Here is an 18,294-nt window from a genome sequence, read left to right on the forward strand (position 1 = left end):
TTGGAAATAATAAAAGATCTGAACTTTTATCACCTGGCTGTGTTTTGAGAAGAAAAAGCTCACAACAGAAAGGTTCTATTATAGACAAAACAAAAAGTGAGCAAATTCATGCAAAATATTTTAGTTGTTTTAAGTTCTTTGTGTAGTCTTTACTGAGGATGAGGAATGGAGGGAATTGAAGTTCACGTATTTCAGCATAAGGCAAGTTATCAATGACTTTGATTTCCATGCCTTTTGTTATTTCCTTTGTTTTTCTCATTACCCTGAATCTAATTTTTTAAAATTGTATTTTAATTTTTTAAAATTGTATTTCAGCTCTCCTTATTGCATTGTTTTAACAACTACTTTTCTAGTTTCACAAAAACAAGTCTTATCAGATTTATTATTTTTGAACAGATTAACAAAATATTTTGTCAACATTATAAAATTAAATGAAGGGTAATCACACACAAGAACTTGGGGACAAAAAAATGCTTAAGAAGAGAAGGAATGGAAAATTTTGTAAAGTTTAAAAAGCCATACTTTTAACTCCCCAAATTATTAATACTTCTATTTTAATTTAAATAAGAACTGGAGGCAGGTAGGTGGCACAGTGGATAGAGCATCAGCCCTGAAATCAGGAGGACCTGAGTTCAAATCTGATCTCAGACACTTAACACTTCCTAGAAGTGTGATCCTGGGCAGTCACTTAACCCCAATTGCCTTAGCAAAACATTTAAATAAGAACTTATCCTAGATACTAATCTATATTAATTTTATCTGTAGTTTGATATGCTCATAAGAATCTTAATAAGATGATTAATAAAATGCTTAATATACTACCTTATATCCAGGTCCTAATTGATGAATTGCAAATATCTGTGCTGGGTTGAGTGCTTCACTGAACACATAAACTGCACCAAGTTGACCACAGAATACTCTATTTGCATCAGCAGTTTCTGAAGATCCAAGAAAGCACTTATCATAGCTCTGTTGAAAAATAAAAAAGCACATATATAATGTTAAATATGCTATTTTTGAATAACACCTGAACAAAATACTTTTTCCCTTCATTACTATGTGTCATAATAAAAAAATTAAGATTAAACAAACTATTAGCAGTAGTTTGCTTTAATAATGCTCAATTTTTCCTGCTTTAAAAAAAATAAAATGTACTTACATCTATTTTCAATATTCATTGATAACTTTTCTGACAATGAACTTAGTTCTAATTATACCAAAATAGTAAAAATAATAAAAAGTTTAAAAAATAATATAGAAAATAAACTTACATCATTTGTGTTAACATGCCAGGCCATATCACCATATGAAACCAGCTGACCATTAACATAACATCGTATTTCACTATTTCTCCAGCGGTTGTAGATGTGAACAATGCTGATCATGTACCACTTAAGGGAATTGGGAGGGAAGGGAGGAAAAGGGAACAATGTGCATAAATAAATTTTTAATAATTAAGACCAAAAAATGATTAAAATGCTCATGTCACACAAAATAAAATTCAATTTATGATAGAAAATAGTTATAATTAAATTTTAAAGTTTCCAACTATGTATTTCAGACTAGTCAATAAAAAAAGTAGTGTGCTTTACTAAATCTGCTGCTAAATATTTATGCTTTATTTTTAGATCTTTGTTATCATAATTAGATACAGATGAAATTCCCTATTTTGTGGCTATCATTTAATTTTTTTTAAATAAATATCTTTCTGAAGAAATGCTTTATATTAAAGCTAAAAAATTATCTAAGACAATAATCTAAAACTAAATTCCACCTTTCTGAAAGTCTTTTTCTAATTTTACTATTGCTATTAATATTAATAATCTTGTGAGTTATAGTCATTTCTTCTTTATCCTCCAACTTCCCTGAATATCAATTTTAAAGTTTCAGCAATTGTATCTTTAGACTAGAATCGGGGTTCTCAAACTACAGCCCGCGGGCCAGATGCGGCAGCATCCCCCTCACCCAGGGCTATGAAGCTTCTTTATTTAAAGGCCCACAAAACAAAGTTTTTGTTTTTACTATAGTCCGGCCCTCCAACAGTCTGAGGGACAGTGAACTGGACCCCTATTTAAAAAGTTTGAGGACCACTGGACTAGATCTTTTATCAGTCTATCTGTTTCATTCCGATTACTCACATATGGGTTAGACTTTTTCTAATAGCCTCCTACCCTCAAGTCTATTGAAGGCAAATAAAAAACTACGTCTAAAACAAGATATATACAAAACAAATTGGGGATAGTTTCGGGGGGGGAAAGCATTATAGTTAGGGAGGAATGAAAAAACATCTTAAAAAAAAAGTGGGACTTTAACTTGAGACCTGAAGGGAACCAAGGAAGCCAGGAAGTAGAAATGAGGAATTGCATACATAGAGGATAGAGAGTAAAAATGCCTGGAGTCAAGAGATGGAGAGTCTACTGCACTGCAAGGAGGTGAGTGTCACTGGATCTCATAACCAGTGGATGAATGGGATGAGGAGGGATATGTAAGAACATGGTCAGACTTGCCCTTTCAGATGAATTTGACAACTTAGAGTAGCATGTATAAAGTACAAAGAAAATTCAGGCAGATCAATAAGAAAGTTATAATAGTCCACATATGAGATGATGGCAGCTTATAGTAGGATGGTGGCAGTTATCAGTGGGGAAAAGAAAGCACATATAAGAGATGCTATGAATTTTGAAACAAAAGATCTCAGCAAATCTCTCTCTACAAAGAATGAAGAGAGATTCAAAAAGAAGACTGAGAAAAAGCCATTACATATGGGCATTAAAAAGGGTCCTAGTAAAAAAGTAAAGCCCTATCTCTGTGAGAAAAGGCTCAACAAAGTTAGCCATGGAGTTGAATCAGATTCTCATTCTTATTTCTTTGCTCTCTGTTTTGTTTTCACACAAAATTATTAAAGGATTTTTTTGTATAAATACAAAAAAAGTTAACAGAGAACATTTTTCCCTCCTTATAAATCACTGCCAAGAAAAAAAAGGGAAGTATCACTAAAATATAATATATAAGACTTTTGCTATATGTTAAAAGAAAGCTGGGAAGCCATCTTTATTACTATTGTACCCTATTCCAAATGATATCACAAAGAGCCAATGAGACTGCTAAATGAGATGCAAATCTGAAAATATGCAACATAGACTATATGTATCTCTGAAGCCTCAGTTATAAACCTCACTCAGATGTCTTACTCCACTATTTCCTCTTTCACCTCATCTCATATGAAGAGGTAGTCATTCTCTTAGACATTACTCTACATTGCCCCTTCATCCTATTATTCTATACTATTTTTATTAAGCAGATTTCCTTCTCTACTTCAAGCTAATTTTCAAGTTCTATATAATTGTCACTGATGCTTCCAAACATGCATTTCTCGCCACCAAATCCATAAAAAACCCTCAGCTTAATTCAACTATCATTGCTAGTTATCATTCTATATCCTTCCTGCATTCTCAATTATAGTTCCTCAGAAAAAGCCATTTATAGAGAGTCATTCCATTTCCTCACTTTCTTTTAAGCCCTCTATAATCTGGCTCCTAACATCAACATTCAACTGAAAATGTTTTATAAAGTTTATACCAAACTTTAAAATTTGATATTCAGGGAAGTTAGAGGATAAAGAAGAACTGACTATAATTCACAAGATTATTAATATTAATAGCAATAGTAAAATTAGAAAAAGACTGTTTCAGAAAGGTGTAATTTAGTTTTAGATTATTGTCTTAGATAATTTTTTAGTTTTAATATAAATGCCAATGATATCTTCAAGTTTTCCTACTTTGCCAATTATTTCTGCCTTGCAGGCCATAAATTCTGCTTTCAAAATATGTATTTTTTGCTATCCATACCTAGAGAAAGAACTGATTACAGATTGAAGCATATGTTTTTTTAAAACCTTTTTTTTTTTTCCCTTGGGGGTTTTTTGAGATTTGGAACAACAGGGGAGAGATCTATGTTTTGTTTTGCAACATGGCCTTTATGGAAATTTTTGCATAATTTTATATGTGTCTTCTCAATGGGAGAGGGAGTGTAAAAAGGAAGAGACAGAATCTAGAACTCAAAGTTTTAAAAACAAATGTAAAAAAAAAATTGTTTTACATGTAACTGGGGAAAATAAAAATATTAAAACTTTTTAAAAATCTTGTATTTTTCTTTTAAATCATTTAGAAACAGATCTTGTTATAGTCCCATGCTATCTTGAGGGATCTGCTTGAGATAAGGTGTTAATTCATTATCCTTTGTCTTGTTATATTTATTTATAGACTTCTGGCCTCTTTGACCTGATCTGAGATAATAATTCCTTCTGTTACTAATATCTTTCTTGTTTGTATATTTCCTTATGTTCAAGGTACTTAATTTAGTACTTAATTCAGATCTTTGACAATTGTAGGTTATTGCTGTTTTATTTTCCTATCACTAATTCTCTTACACTTTCTCCTTTGATAGTGATTCCTCAGGAAATTGGACTTCAAAGCCTTCTCACAGTCTCTTCCCAAGTCAGGAAAATCACAGGTAATTCATATGACAGGACAGAGCTGGCCCAGCTGGATAATGGACTCTTTCCCTCAGGACAAGTGGAAAATTCCACTGCCTCCCACATGTGTCTTGCCCTAGTTTCCTCTGTTTATTCTCCAACTGAGATTTGTTGGAAACAGATAGCTGCCACTGTAGCTATCTCAACCTAATCTTCCGCTTTTTCACATTTTCTGCAACTAGGAGAGAAGGAAGGGTTGAGTGATCCAGTTCTGCAGGTCTACTATTGAACTGTGGCGGGTAATGAGACAAGGAGTACTGAGAAAACAAGTTAAGAATTGGAGGTCAGTCTTCTCTTCTAGTTTTTTTCAATGAACTGTTTTCTTGTTTGCAATCTTGATATCTGGAGATAGTTGACTGTTTTATCTCAAGGGCAATTCCTATTATAGAGAGGTTTGAGAGGTCATGAGAATCAGGGTAAAAAATCTAATCTTCAATTTTGCTGAATAGAACGAACTGAAAACCTTAATGAGGTCTTTCCTGCCTAATGGCTTTTTCTCAGTCTTCATTCTTTTTGACCTCACTGTAACCTCTGACACTGTTACCTACCCTCTTCTTGATAATTGATCCTGTTTTCATGATGCTCTTCTTATACTTCTATGTGACAGAAGGCTACTCCTCTTATATCTTTGCTAAATCTTCATCAGTGTCATGAACACTGGAAATTCCTTAAAGATTCAACCTGCATCTTTTTCTCATCTCCTTTCATACTATTTACTTTGGTGTTCTTATGAGCTCCCATGAATTCAATTAATAACCCCAAGCAGGTGATTCTGAGATCTATTTGTCCAAATAAGCTCTCTCAAGAACCTACAGTCTAACATTACCAAAAGTTTCCTGGTCATCTCAAACTGAACATCCCACAGACATTCCAAACTCTTGTGTCAAAAACAGTACTTATCTTTCCCTCTAAATCTTCTCTTTCAAACTTCCCTATAACTGTCAAAAGTACCATCCTCTTTCTAAATAATATGGACTCACAACCTCTTCTTCATTGTCAACTACTCATTCACTCCACATTCGTAGTTTGTTGCTAGATTTGGTTAATTCAACGTTCACAATATGTCTCCTCTACATGTATAAAGCAGTCTAGATCTAGTAAGAAGTCTTGATTACCACATACCAGACAACTGTCTTAAACTTAAATTCCCTGTGTCACTTATCTTAATTACAGTACATTTTTTACTCAGAAACACCAAAATGACTTGACCATATCACTTCCCTATGTAATAAAGCTCATTATTACCTCTAAAATCGAAAACAAAACAAAACTAATTAGCTTATAACGTCCTTCATGACATGAACCCTTCTAACTTTTCCAGTTTTCTTAAATATTATTACCTTCCACATTCTCTGAAATTCAGTTGATCCTAGCCTCCTTACACAAGGCACTCTGTATTGCCCATAACTAGGCATTTTCACTGCTTGTCCACCATACCTGGAATGCTCTCCCTCCTCATCGTTCCCTCCTGGCTTCCTTCAAATCTCAGCTAAAATCTTACTTTCTGAAAGAAGCTTTCCAAGTCCTCCTTCATCTTAGTCTTCCCTTTAAAACTGTCTCCAACTTATTTTGTATAAACTGTCAAAAAATGGGACGAGTTCTCTCTGGGTCTAGAAATTGAGTAATAATTTATTTTCTATAGTAATATATTGCTCAGATCCCAGGGGAATAAAACTATCCATTTGTAAAAATATGAAAGTTTGGTGAACCATTCATGCCATTAAAATCATTAGATCTAATAAATGATTTCAGGAAAGCAGAATACACAAATCACTTATCAAATAAATACTACTTTCTCCTAAATTGCTCTGCCTTTCAAAGTCATCAGAGCAAAGTTCTTAAATCTAAATGTCTTACAAATAATGAAACTTTTGTCATTAGGATTTATTCCTCCCTCATTAAATGGTTGTAGAACATTAATTTAAGAGACAATGAATAAAAATTAATTCCATTTTGAAAATGTCCAGTTACCATCTCAGATAAATGGAAAAATACAGAGGAATCACAAAATGAGTGCTGGATATTATTGTTCTATCAGTGTTCACTGTTTTAGTTTATGCTATTTTATTTAACAAAAGTCAAAGGTGATGATAACATGAAGTAATTATCCTTTACAATATGCTGACATTTAATTTAGTCTTGGCAATTACAAATTTCTGTGTAAACTTGATTAAAGTTTATATAAGTTTCAAGAATAAGCATAATCTACACTGTAGCTTTTTTTGTAAAAGAAAAGGGAAGTAAAAATCTGGGTATGGTTTAACCAAGGAAAAAACTTTTACAGAAGATATGACAATTTTCGATTTGAAGAATTTGTCACATGAAAGAAGGAACAGACTTTGTTCTAGTTGATTCAGAAGTAGAACTGGGACCACTGAGTCAAAGCTCAAAAAGAAAAAACAATAATAAATATTGAGGTAAGAAAAAACTTCATAATAAAAATATTTATATAAAAAGAGAAAGAGACTCTTGGGAAGCCGTGGGTGTCCCTTCCTTGGAAATCTTCAAGCTAAGGCTAAATGGGAATATCAGCAATCACCATGAAAACAAGCATTTACATAAAACTTCAAAGTTTGCAAAGTACATTTAAAAAAATCTCCTATGTCAGCCATTAATAGAGAAGATTCTTATTTGTGTATGAGTTATACTAGATGGTCCCATCCAATTCAAACTATTCACAGTATGAACTAATTGTTCTTCCAGTTAAAGGCATCATTTCCACAAGCCTCAGTGATATCAGCAAAATCAAATTTGTCTTCCCTCTAAGATGTATCCTCTATTTTGCCTATTACCCACATGTTGTCAATCTATAAAAATATCTAAGGCCATGAGTTTATTGAATGTTTTCTTCAGCGGATTTTAGTTCCTTTGAACTTTTAGACCAAGTAAAAATATTTCCAAAATACAGTCTAATTTATATTGTAAATTTTAGAAATAATACATCACCTAAAAGAAACAGTCCAAAAACATTTGCATTTTACTTACTTTTCGTGGTTGAAAATCATATTTCACACAGTGCTGAAAACCTTTGCCCTTTGACTTCAGTGAAGTAACTATTAAACAGTTGCCAACAAAATGAGCAGAATAACCAACACCTTTGCTAGTACGAAAACTGTTTAAAAAAAATAGGAATAAGGAATTAAGCTGAGCAGTAACAAACTCCAACTAAAAGTAGATACACAAAACTTCTCATACAGAGTAGAATAGATATATACTTTCAGATAAAACAATAAAATGTAATATGATGAAACTATTTGAGTACTTTGGGGGGGGAGGTACACAGAAGCAATGGTCTTCTGAAATACTGAAAATAAGAATTTAAAAATATTATTTTTAATTTTAATGTTATATTCAGGTACACAGAGTGATACATTACTGGCTCAAAAATACTGACAGAGGTCCTGATCTATCAATCAAAGGCCAGTTTCTCACAATAATAAAAGAGTAATAATTTTAAATCATATTTACATGACCTTTTAAGTTTTGTAAGCAGCTTTACATCCATCATCTCAACTGATCCTCACAATAATCCTGTGAGTACTACATACTTTTTGCTCTTATTTTATAGATGAAAAAACCAAGGCACACAAAGATTAAGTGACTTTTTCAGTAATCACAGAGCTAGTCACTCAGAAATTCCCCTAAGATTTATCTACTAAATCATAAATGTGTAGCCAATTGTTTATTGGGGGAGTGAGTCCCCACTCTAGAAGCTTCCTATAGCAAAGAAATCATAGTTCCTTTGCAAATTTGCTTACACACAAGGTTGAAATGTAAGATAAGGCATTGGTGACAAAATTTAAAATGAAAAAAAGTCTCTATAGCTCTATTCTGCCTGACAAACATAAGATAATTTAAGGAGGGAGAAAGTACTAATAACTCATAATACTTAGAGACATTAATCATGAGAAGAAGACGGCAAATAAGATAAATGTGAAAGAGCTTTTTCCATTTGAAGACTTGAGTTTAAATTTCACTTCAAATACTTACTGGCTATAGGCAAGTCTTTAAACCTCCATTTGTCTGAGTTTCCTCAAATGTAAAATGAAGGGAAATTAAGAGCACGTACTTCATGGAGTTGTGAGGATCATATGAGATAATGTTTATAGAAAGCACTTAGCATAGGGCCTGGCACATAGTTGACACTATAAAAAATAGTTAGTTCTATTTATCCTTCTCTTTTAAAAGAACAACACAAATCAGGATGGCACATTATAATTATTTCTCTTCCAGCTCTGAAACCTTCCTCAGCACTTAGCACTTTCTCACTCTGGAACATCCTTTTATGATGCTAGACCCTTTTTCCCAGTTATAAGTAACTTTGAGACCTCCATATTAAAAAGAGTTGTAAGCTAGCTTTCCATCAATCCCCTTCTGAATCTCTGGACTTGGTCAATAGACCTCAGCAGTTGTCTGAACCTGAAATTTCCTTTAGAATCTTGGGTCGTCTCATCCTAGAAACATCTTTCTGACTTTCTCCCCTTTCTCCCTCTTTTTTGAGGCTCTTACTGGAGCCTCCATTTTGGAAAAGAACCTAGGTTAGCCCTCTTTCATACCTTTCCCAATTCTGACATGAATCTTGATAGGTACCTTTTCTTACAGCTCCTACCTGTCAGGTCCCTTCTGTATGTTTCCCTCTGCTCCACCCCATTAAGCCAAGTGCATCAAGGGAAAGCACTGTGTTTCTTTTTGCTTTTATTTTTATCCCCAGCACATAAGAGAGTTCCTGTCCCATTGCTATTTTTCAGTTCTTCAGTCATGTCCAATTCTCTGTGACCTCATACATCATAACATGCTAGGTTCTTCAATCCTCCACTATCTCCTAAAGTCTATCCAAGCTCATGTTCCTTGTTTCCATGTTATTATCCATCCATCTCATGCTCTGCCATCCCCTTCTCCTTTTATCTTCAGTCTTTCCAAATATTAGAGGCTTTTTCAATATGTACTATCTTTTTATTAGACAACCAAAGGATTTAAGTTTCAGGATCACTTTCTGAATTTCTAGTGAATAACCTGAATTTCTCTAAATCTTAACTGACTGGATCTCCTTGCTGTCCAAGAGACACTTAACACCACAACTCCAGCACTACAACTTGAAAGTGCTGATCCTTCCTTATAAACCAACTCTCACAGTCATATATTGCTACTAAAAAAAAAACAAACAAACAAACAAAAAAAAAAAAAACAGTAATGTTAACCTCATAGACCTTAGTCAGCAAGATATCTCTATTTTTTGGGATGCTGTCTATATTTGCCATAGTTTTTCTTCCAAGGAAAAAACATCTTTTAATTTCATGGCTGCAGTCATTGTCTGCAGTGATTGTTGAGCCCAAGAATAAAAATCGTAATAATACAAAATCTGATACTTCTTCAATTTCTTCTCACTCTACTCATCAGAAAGTAATGAGACCAATTGCCAAGATCTTAGTTATTCTGATGTTAAGCTTCAAGACAGCTTTTACCTCTCCTTTTTCACTTTCATTAAGAAGCTTCTTAATTCTTCACTTTTTAACTATGAGAGTGATATCTGCATATCTGAGATTTTTTATATTTCCCCCCACAGCCTTAATTTTGGCTTTTGATTCATATAGCCTAGAATTTTGAAAGATATACTCTACAATACATAGCTTTGTTGAACTTCATTTCTAATCTTAAACCAATGAACTGTTCTATGTTCAGTTCTAACTGCTATTTCTTGACCTGCTTCCTCAGGAAATAAGATGGTTTGGTACTTCATTTCTCCACATTTTGTTGTTATACTCATAGTTTAAAGCTTTAATGTAGTCAATGAAGGAAAAGTAAAATTTTAAAATTTCCATAATTTTTTTTCTTGCTTTCTCAACAATCCAGTGAATACTAGCAATTTACCTCTTCTTAATCTCTTTTGCTTTTAAGTCCCTTCTGTCTTTATCTTTTATCATGTCCATTTTTGCATGAAACATTCCTTTAATATCTCTGATTTTCTTGAAGAGATTGGTTTTTTCCTTTTTTTTTTTTTTTGCACAACTCAGTTAAGAGAAGTTTTTCCCTTTCCTATTCCTTAGTTTTACAATTGATTAAATATATCTTTCTCCTCTCCTTTCTCTTTTACTTTCCTTCTTTCTTCAGCTATTTAGAAAGCCTCATTAGATAAGTCACTTTGTTTTCTTGACCTTCTTTTTCATTGTAATTTTTTTGTTGCTGCCTCCTACAAAATATTTCAAAGTTCTTTTTATAGTTCTATAGGAACTATATTTACTGGATCTAATTCCTTGAAACTATTTACCAGTTTCATTTCATATTAATAAAGGATATTATTTGGTCATACTTCTATGGTCTGACTTTTTCCTACATGATCTAAACCATAATCACATAGTACATAATCACTAAATAAATGCTTATTTGCTATTAGCTATAATAACCATAGTAATAGCATCCAGTTATGATTTTTGTTTCATTTTTAAAAGATAACTAGCTCTCTTAGAAAGACAGGATGGCAATTGTGGACAAAAAAGATAGTCCCAGAAGCAGAAAGTTCTAGTTCACATCCTTGGCAGTTCAAATCCTCTTATACATTTGCTGTGTGACCCTCAGCAAGTCACTGAATCTCTCAGTATTCAAGGAAACTCTTTTCAACCATAAATTGCAAAGAAAATGTCAACTTTGATGTGCAGTGTAGAGTAACCAGACACATAGGAACACTCAAATAAAATTAAGAATCAATGCTATTTATAAAGTTAATGATTATACCAGAATTATGTTGTTTTAAATTATGAAAAAGATAAAACTATAAAATAATCATACTTTATATTTGATGTTTTACGCACTGACTCTGAAAGTAACTACAAAAGAAATTTCTAAAAACCTTTCCATGTAAAAGTTTTAGAATGACTGTTCATATTTGCATTCATGTATGAGTATACATGTGTGCAAACACACATATTCTCATTCAAATCAGTCACTTTTCCCCCAACTGTTAAGTAGGTGAAGATGTATCCTTTTGACTGTTAATGTAGCCAGATCAGAGGCTCATCCAAAAGGTCCCAGTCAGCTGAGATTTCTCCCTGGGTCTGGCTTTTTATTGTCTGCTGTATTCAAGTAAGAAGGGATTGAGGCAATTAAACCTTTATCTCTTTACTTGTGTGATAGCACAGCATAGCCCCTGAAAGCTTGACACTGCTGTTACCTCTGTTGCTGTTGTGTCTAGAGCTGAAAATAGCTATAATCTTATAAATTTCAAGAGATCAGGAGAATGAGCCACTAGGCAGTCATGAGAAGAATCCAAACTGAGTTTTGCAGTTAGCCAAACTAAACAATGAAACCCCATGGATCAAGAAATGGAAACTTGGATAGGGAATCATCCAGTGGCAACAATTAGCTTGAACATGAACTTGGTAGGATGAATGCTCCTTTGAAACTATAATAAACATAAGCCTATACTCCCTATGGTCAGAGACAATATGTAGAATAACACACTCCTCTCTCCTCATGTTGAAGGAAATGTTTATGCTTCTGTTCTAGCTTTTCTTCAAAGTAAATACCCCTGTAATTAGCAAAAGCTAATACTTGATAATTATTTAAATGGAACTGGGGAGTTAATTAACGACTGTTAACAGTAAGGAAGACAGACCAGAATGGGAATTCAAGTCAGTAGCATTACAAAAAAACACTCAACCCCTTAGGTAGACCCATATAATCTTGGGCACATAGTGTAGTTGGTCTGGCTATGGAAAAGAAAGCCAGAAATTTATTACATATATATTTTCAAATTCATGTGAAGAAAAAATACACAAACTCAAATTTTCATTTTATGTTTACTATCTGTGTATCTGAAACAACATAGCATAATACAAAGACCTGATTTTAGTAAAGAGAATTAAATACACATCTAACCATTTAGTAGCTGTGTAATCTTGGCCAAGTTGTTTAACATCCTTGAGTCTATTACTTCATCTGTAAAATGGGAACAACACCTATATAAAGTATTTTAAAAGATTGCTGTGGGAGAAAAAGTACTTCTTAACAAATACATTTATATGTATTTGAATATAAATAAATATATTTTGCATAGAAAAGTATACAAAAGTAATTATTTAACAAAAATGTGCTCATAAATATAGGAATAAGTAAAATAGGCTTTTATATATATGTTAAAATTTAAACAAGTTACTTACCAATAGAGATAAGGTTTATCCTTATCAACATTGATGTTATTTAATGGATCCATACGAAACCAAGTATTGAGTGTAAACCCATTTTGGTAAGGCCACTTTGCTATAGGAGGCAATGCAATTGCCTAACCCCCCAAAAAAAAGAAATTAAAGGGGAAAAAAAAAGAAAAAAGAAAAGTATCAATTAACAATAAAAAAAGTCATTTTTGATGAAACATTTATACATGAGTTGTAACATATTTAATATATTAAAAAATATACAAGAATATGTATCTCTATAATTAGGTACTATATATTACCTATACAGTAGGTATTCTGTGCAAATACTATAGAAATACAATGGCATAAGTAAGTACATAGAGAATACATACCATACAAATAAAATGCAAAAATGTCATCAAATGTCAATTCATTACCTCTACCATGAAGAAACATTAGGAAATATAATTAAGAGGTGATTTTTTTTTAATGATGCTTATGGCATAAAAATAAAAAGTACTGCATATCTTTGGCAAATAACAGCAATGCCTTTTTCCCCAGGCACACACTTGAGGAATAAAAGAATATTAAAAGTCTTTTTTAAAAATTTAAAATTTGAAGTTCATCATTTTATAACAGCTAATACAAGGGATAAATAAATAATCATTTCTTAGGAAGTAAAAAACAGCTTAAGTTCTCCTTGAGAAAATCACCCACTCATGCCACACACACACAAGTAGATTTGATTCTGGTGCAATATTTTAAGATTTCAAAAATGGAGGGAGAGGGCAGAAGACTAAATAAAATATAGAGAAAGTTGTAGGGAGGGGTCGTAGAAAAGGAAGTTAATGAAACAGTATGTTAATTATTTTTCTATCTAAAACTATTACATAATATATGAGATGTTTACATATCTGCTGAATACTGATTTTCCAGTAATAGTGTCCCTTGAAAGTGGAACCCCAAAGCTGAAATTTTACCAAGGCCTGGTTTCTGGTCAGGGCAGTTAGAAGGAGATTGTAGAGAGATATAATTCCATATCATATTTGATATTGCTCTAAATAAAGATAGCAATTTAATTCTCCAAATCTGGTTTGTGTAAACCAGAAAAAGATGATTAGAATAAGAGCCTTAATTCGTAAGCAATTAAATTTTTTATTAAACATTATGAAAGTCACATACTAAGGAATGCCATTCTTTAATTATTAGTCTCCATGCTAATTATATAAAATTCATATCAACAAAGCAAGCTAAATAACAGCATTCCTTAGCATCTTCTATGAATGTAAAAATGAGAAGGAAAAAAACATTTATAGATCACAGAACAACACAGTAAAGGTATCTGGTAATATTAAAACATTATTTAACAAATATCTAAAGTTGCTTAGAAATGTCAAACTCGTCCAAATGCCAGCAAAACTCCTGTGAAAAATCAGAATCAGCTTACAAATAAAATCAGGAAATGTTTAAAATAAATAAATAAGACTAACAGAAAACAGAGATGTTGTTAATGCATGGTTTCTTAAGTCAATATGTAGTCTGCAAAGATCTATTTCTATTTTAATTTGATACAAGTAGTTACATAGAAACGGGATATATACAGCTAAAACTATGCTAATTACATGTTTCACTGAAGAAATTACTTACATGCAAGATTGTTAATGAAATAGTATGTTAATCATTTTCCTATCTATACAACATTATCATAATATATGTCTTCATATTTGCTGAACCCTGATTTCATCCAAGAAACGATCAAAGATGAACTTGAAACATTATGAAATTATGAATGCCAAAAGATTCTTCTAGGTTGACCCAGATAACAAGACTAAACACTATAAAATGTCTATAATGATTATTGGAAGTTCAGCAACATAAGAAATATTAGAATTTAGCAAGAAATTTTGCCCAAAAGAATTTTTGGATAGTAACTATAAAAAGATGGTACATTATTATTCAGTCCAATAACACCTAGAACATTGCTAAATGAAATTTATTACTGGAATATATACTTCCAGACAATTTCTAAGTTGTTTTATATATTTATTTCTTGTCTTCTCAACCAACTTCAAAAGTAGGTATTGTGCACACATTTTATATAATGATAGAATTTAATTGTTTCTCAAAGATATGAATAGAATTTAAATGAATTAATTAGATTATATTTTCTTTTCTAAACTAAAATATAGTTCCTTACATTTGAACACATACAAGAGTTCTTTTTATCAGTCTGAAGCCTCCTTCTCAGTTCCTTTGATAGTTCATTATTTTCTTTCTATTCTCTAAAAGTAAGAATCCTTCCAAGAAAATATCCCAAACCATCTTCTTGTCTCCCCCAAGCTTTTTACTTGTTAATCACATCTGCTCCTATTGATTAACATCATTTCTACACAGATTAACTCCTAAATCTTTATAAAATTCTAATTGCTCCTCTGAGTTAAGGAACCCTATCTTCAAATGCTTGCTAGGTAACTCTACTTTGATGATTGGTTTAATCAACGTGAACTCATAATACGCTCTATTAATCAAAGTGAACTCATAATACGCTCTATTAAAATCTGATTCTCCTCCCCAAAATCCCTGTTTTCTATGAACAACACTGCAACTTGAGATAATTCACATAATCTAACTGATCTTCCACAAAATCTGATTCCAATACTCATCTTGTAATGGAGGTGACACTGAGTTCTATAAAACTATGACAGCAAAATGCTAACTCCAACAAATCTTGCCATATTGGAAAGATTTTGATTATATATTGTTAATGACAGTGAAAATTACAGGTTTGTTCCACTTGATGATGATTGGATCAAAACCATACCTATATATGGTTTTATCGTCCTTTTGAAATACTTCCAAATTGCTCTTTTAAAAAGTTTAGATGACCATTCCATCAATAATAATAAATGTCCCATTCTTCTTTTTTTTTAATAATTATAACTTTTTATTGACAGGACCCATGCCTGGGTAATTTTTTACAACAATATCCCTTACACTCACTTCTGTTCCAACTTTTCCCCTCCCTCCCTCCACTCCTCCCCCAGATGGCAAGCAGTCCTATACATGGTAAATATGTCACAGTATATCCTAGATACAGAAGGTAGAAATAACCCAGGAAGAAAAACAAAAATGTAAACAGTTTACATTCATTTCCCAGTGTTCCTTCTCTTGGTGTAGCTGCTTCTGTCCATCACTGATCAATTGAAACTGATTTAGATCTTCTCTTTGTCAAAGAGATCCACTTCCATCAGAATACATCTTCATACAGTATCGTGGTTGAAGTATATAATGATCTCCTGATTCTGCTCATTTCACTTAGCATCAGTTCATGTAAGTCTCTTCAAGCCTCTCTGTATTCATCCTGCTGGTCATTTCTTACAGAACAATAATATTCCATAACATTCACATACCACAATTTACCCAACCATTCTCCAATTGATGGGCATCCACTCATTTTCCAGTTTCTGGACACTACAAACAGGGCTGCCACAAACATTTTGGCACATGCAGGTCCTTTTCCCTTCTTTAGTATCTCTTTGGGATATAAGCCCAGTAGTAGCACTGCTGGATCAAAGAGTATGCACAGTTTGATAACTTTTTGGGCCTAATTCCAGATTGCTTTCCAGAATGGTTGGATTCGTTCACAACTCCACCAACAATGCATCAGTGTCCCAGTTTTCCCATATCCCTTCCAACATTCATCACTATTTTTTCCCGTCATCTTAGTGAACTACTATTGTCTTTATCAATTCCACTGACTTAACACCTTGTTTCAAGTTCAGAGTTTTGGCCCATAACAGAGAAAGGCTAAATAAATTGTAGTATTTGGATATAATGGGAAACTATTGTTCTGTAAGAAATGATAAGCAGGCTGATTTCAAAAAAAGTCTAGAAAGATTTACATGAACCGATGCTGAGTAAAATGAACTGAAATAGGAGAACACTGTACACAGTTACAGAAACATTGTGTAATAATCAATTATAACAGACTTAGCTCTTCTTAGCAAAAGAGTGATCCAAGACAACTCCAATACACTTGGGATGGAAAATGATGTCCGATCCAGAGAAAGGATTATGGTGTCTGAATGCAGATTAAAGCACCTTTTCAGTTTTTTTTCCCTCTCTCATGAATTTTCCCTTTTGTTTTGATTTTTCTTTCCCAATATGACATACATAAATATGTTTAAAATGACTGTATATGTATAACCTATATAAAATTGCTTGTTGTCTTGGGGTGAAAAGGAAGGAGGGAGAAAAAAAATTGCAACTCAAAATCTTATAAAAATAAATGTTGGGGGGTAGCTAGATAGTGCAGTAGATAGAATGCCAGTCTTAGAATCAGTAGGACCTGAGTGCAAATCTGAATTTCAACACTTAATTAGCTGTGACCCTGGGAAAGTCACTTAACCCTAATTGCCTCACCCCATCCCCAAAAAAGAAAATGCTGAAACAATCTTCACATATAACTGGAAAAATTAGAATACAATTCTAATTGGGGGGGTCAGGGAGGAAGAGAGCTCTTAGATGATAATACTCAAATCTCTTCAGAGAAATTTTTAGTCAAAAAAAAAAACAACACTAAAATCATCAGAATCTTGTCTTCTCTAAATCATTCAGGCAACTATATAACTGTAAAGACATGGTTTGCTGTATAAAATCTTTTAGACTTTTTAGCAGTGGTATGTGTTTCTTCTTTTACTTGATCTATTTTTTTTTTCTTTTTTTGGCAAAGCAAGTGGCTTGCCAAAGATCACCCAGTTAAAGTGTTAAGTGTCTGAGGCCTGATTTTAAACTCAGGTCCTTTTGACTTTAGGGCCAGTACTCAATCCATTGCATCATCCAGTTGCATCCTAGTTGGTCTATTTTTGTCAGTCACTGTGACTGGAATTGGATTTTTGTTTGGCATGAGACAGACAAGGAGCCAGGTGTACATTGTGAGATACAATTAAAACAACAACTGTCACAAGTAATGTAATCAAAGATACTTTAAATCCAAGGCTGAACTTTTGGAATTAAAACTATTATTATTGGTCTATAAAAAACCAATTTGCAGGATAATTTCGAAAATGCTTGGAGAGACTTACATGAACTAAGGCTAAGTGAAATGAGCAGAACCAAGAGAATATTGTACATAGGAACAGCAAAATTATATAATGATCAACTGTGATGGACTTGGTTCTTTTCAACAGTAAGGTGATTCAGACCAGTTTCAATGGTCTTGTGATGGAGACAGCCATCTGCACCAGAGACAGATCTCAACACACAGATCTGGATCACAACATAGTATTTTCACTATTTGTTGTTGTTTCCTTGCATTTTCTTTCTCATCTTTTTTTCCTTTTTGATCTGATTTTTCTTGTGCAGCATAATAATTGTGGAAATATATTGGATTACTTTCTGTCTAGGAGAGGGAATTGGGAGAAGGGAGGGAGAAAAAAAAATTAGAAACTTAAGATTTTGCAAAGGTGAATGTTGAAAACTATGCATATGTGTTGAAAATAAAAAGCTTTTAAAACATTAAAAAGAAAAAAGAATCGATGATCCAAGGCAATCGCAAAAGACTTTGAATGAAAAATGCTATCTGCATTCAGATAAAAAATTATGAATGTAAATCAACACATGCTATGTTCA

At 32.7% G+C, this 18,294-nt stretch overlaps 1 protein-coding gene across 1 annotated transcript in view; it reads right to left on the minus strand.

Annotated features, from left to right (window-relative positions):
- The window catches only part of NBEA (neurobeachin), a 754,131-nt gene that overhangs the window by 638,925 nt on the left and 96,912 nt on the right, over nt 1-18,294 (minus strand). The window contains exons 5-8 of the mRNA XM_051986470.1: nt 12,688-12,809; nt 7,520-7,646; nt 1,272-1,391; nt 823-969 (exon numbers count right to left, since the gene is read on the minus strand). Coding sequence (XP_051842430.1) covers nt 823-969; nt 1,272-1,391; nt 7,520-7,646; nt 12,688-12,809 — 516 coding nt within the window. The remainder of the gene's footprint in view (nt 1-822; nt 970-1,271; nt 1,392-7,519; nt 7,647-12,687; nt 12,810-18,294) is intronic.

Source organism: Antechinus flavipes, chromosome 3 (genome assembly GCF_016432865.1).
Source record: "Antechinus flavipes isolate AdamAnt ecotype Samford, QLD, Australia chromosome 3, AdamAnt_v2, whole genome shotgun sequence".
Taxonomy (NCBI): Eukaryota; Metazoa; Chordata; class Mammalia; order Dasyuromorphia; family Dasyuridae; genus Antechinus; species Antechinus flavipes.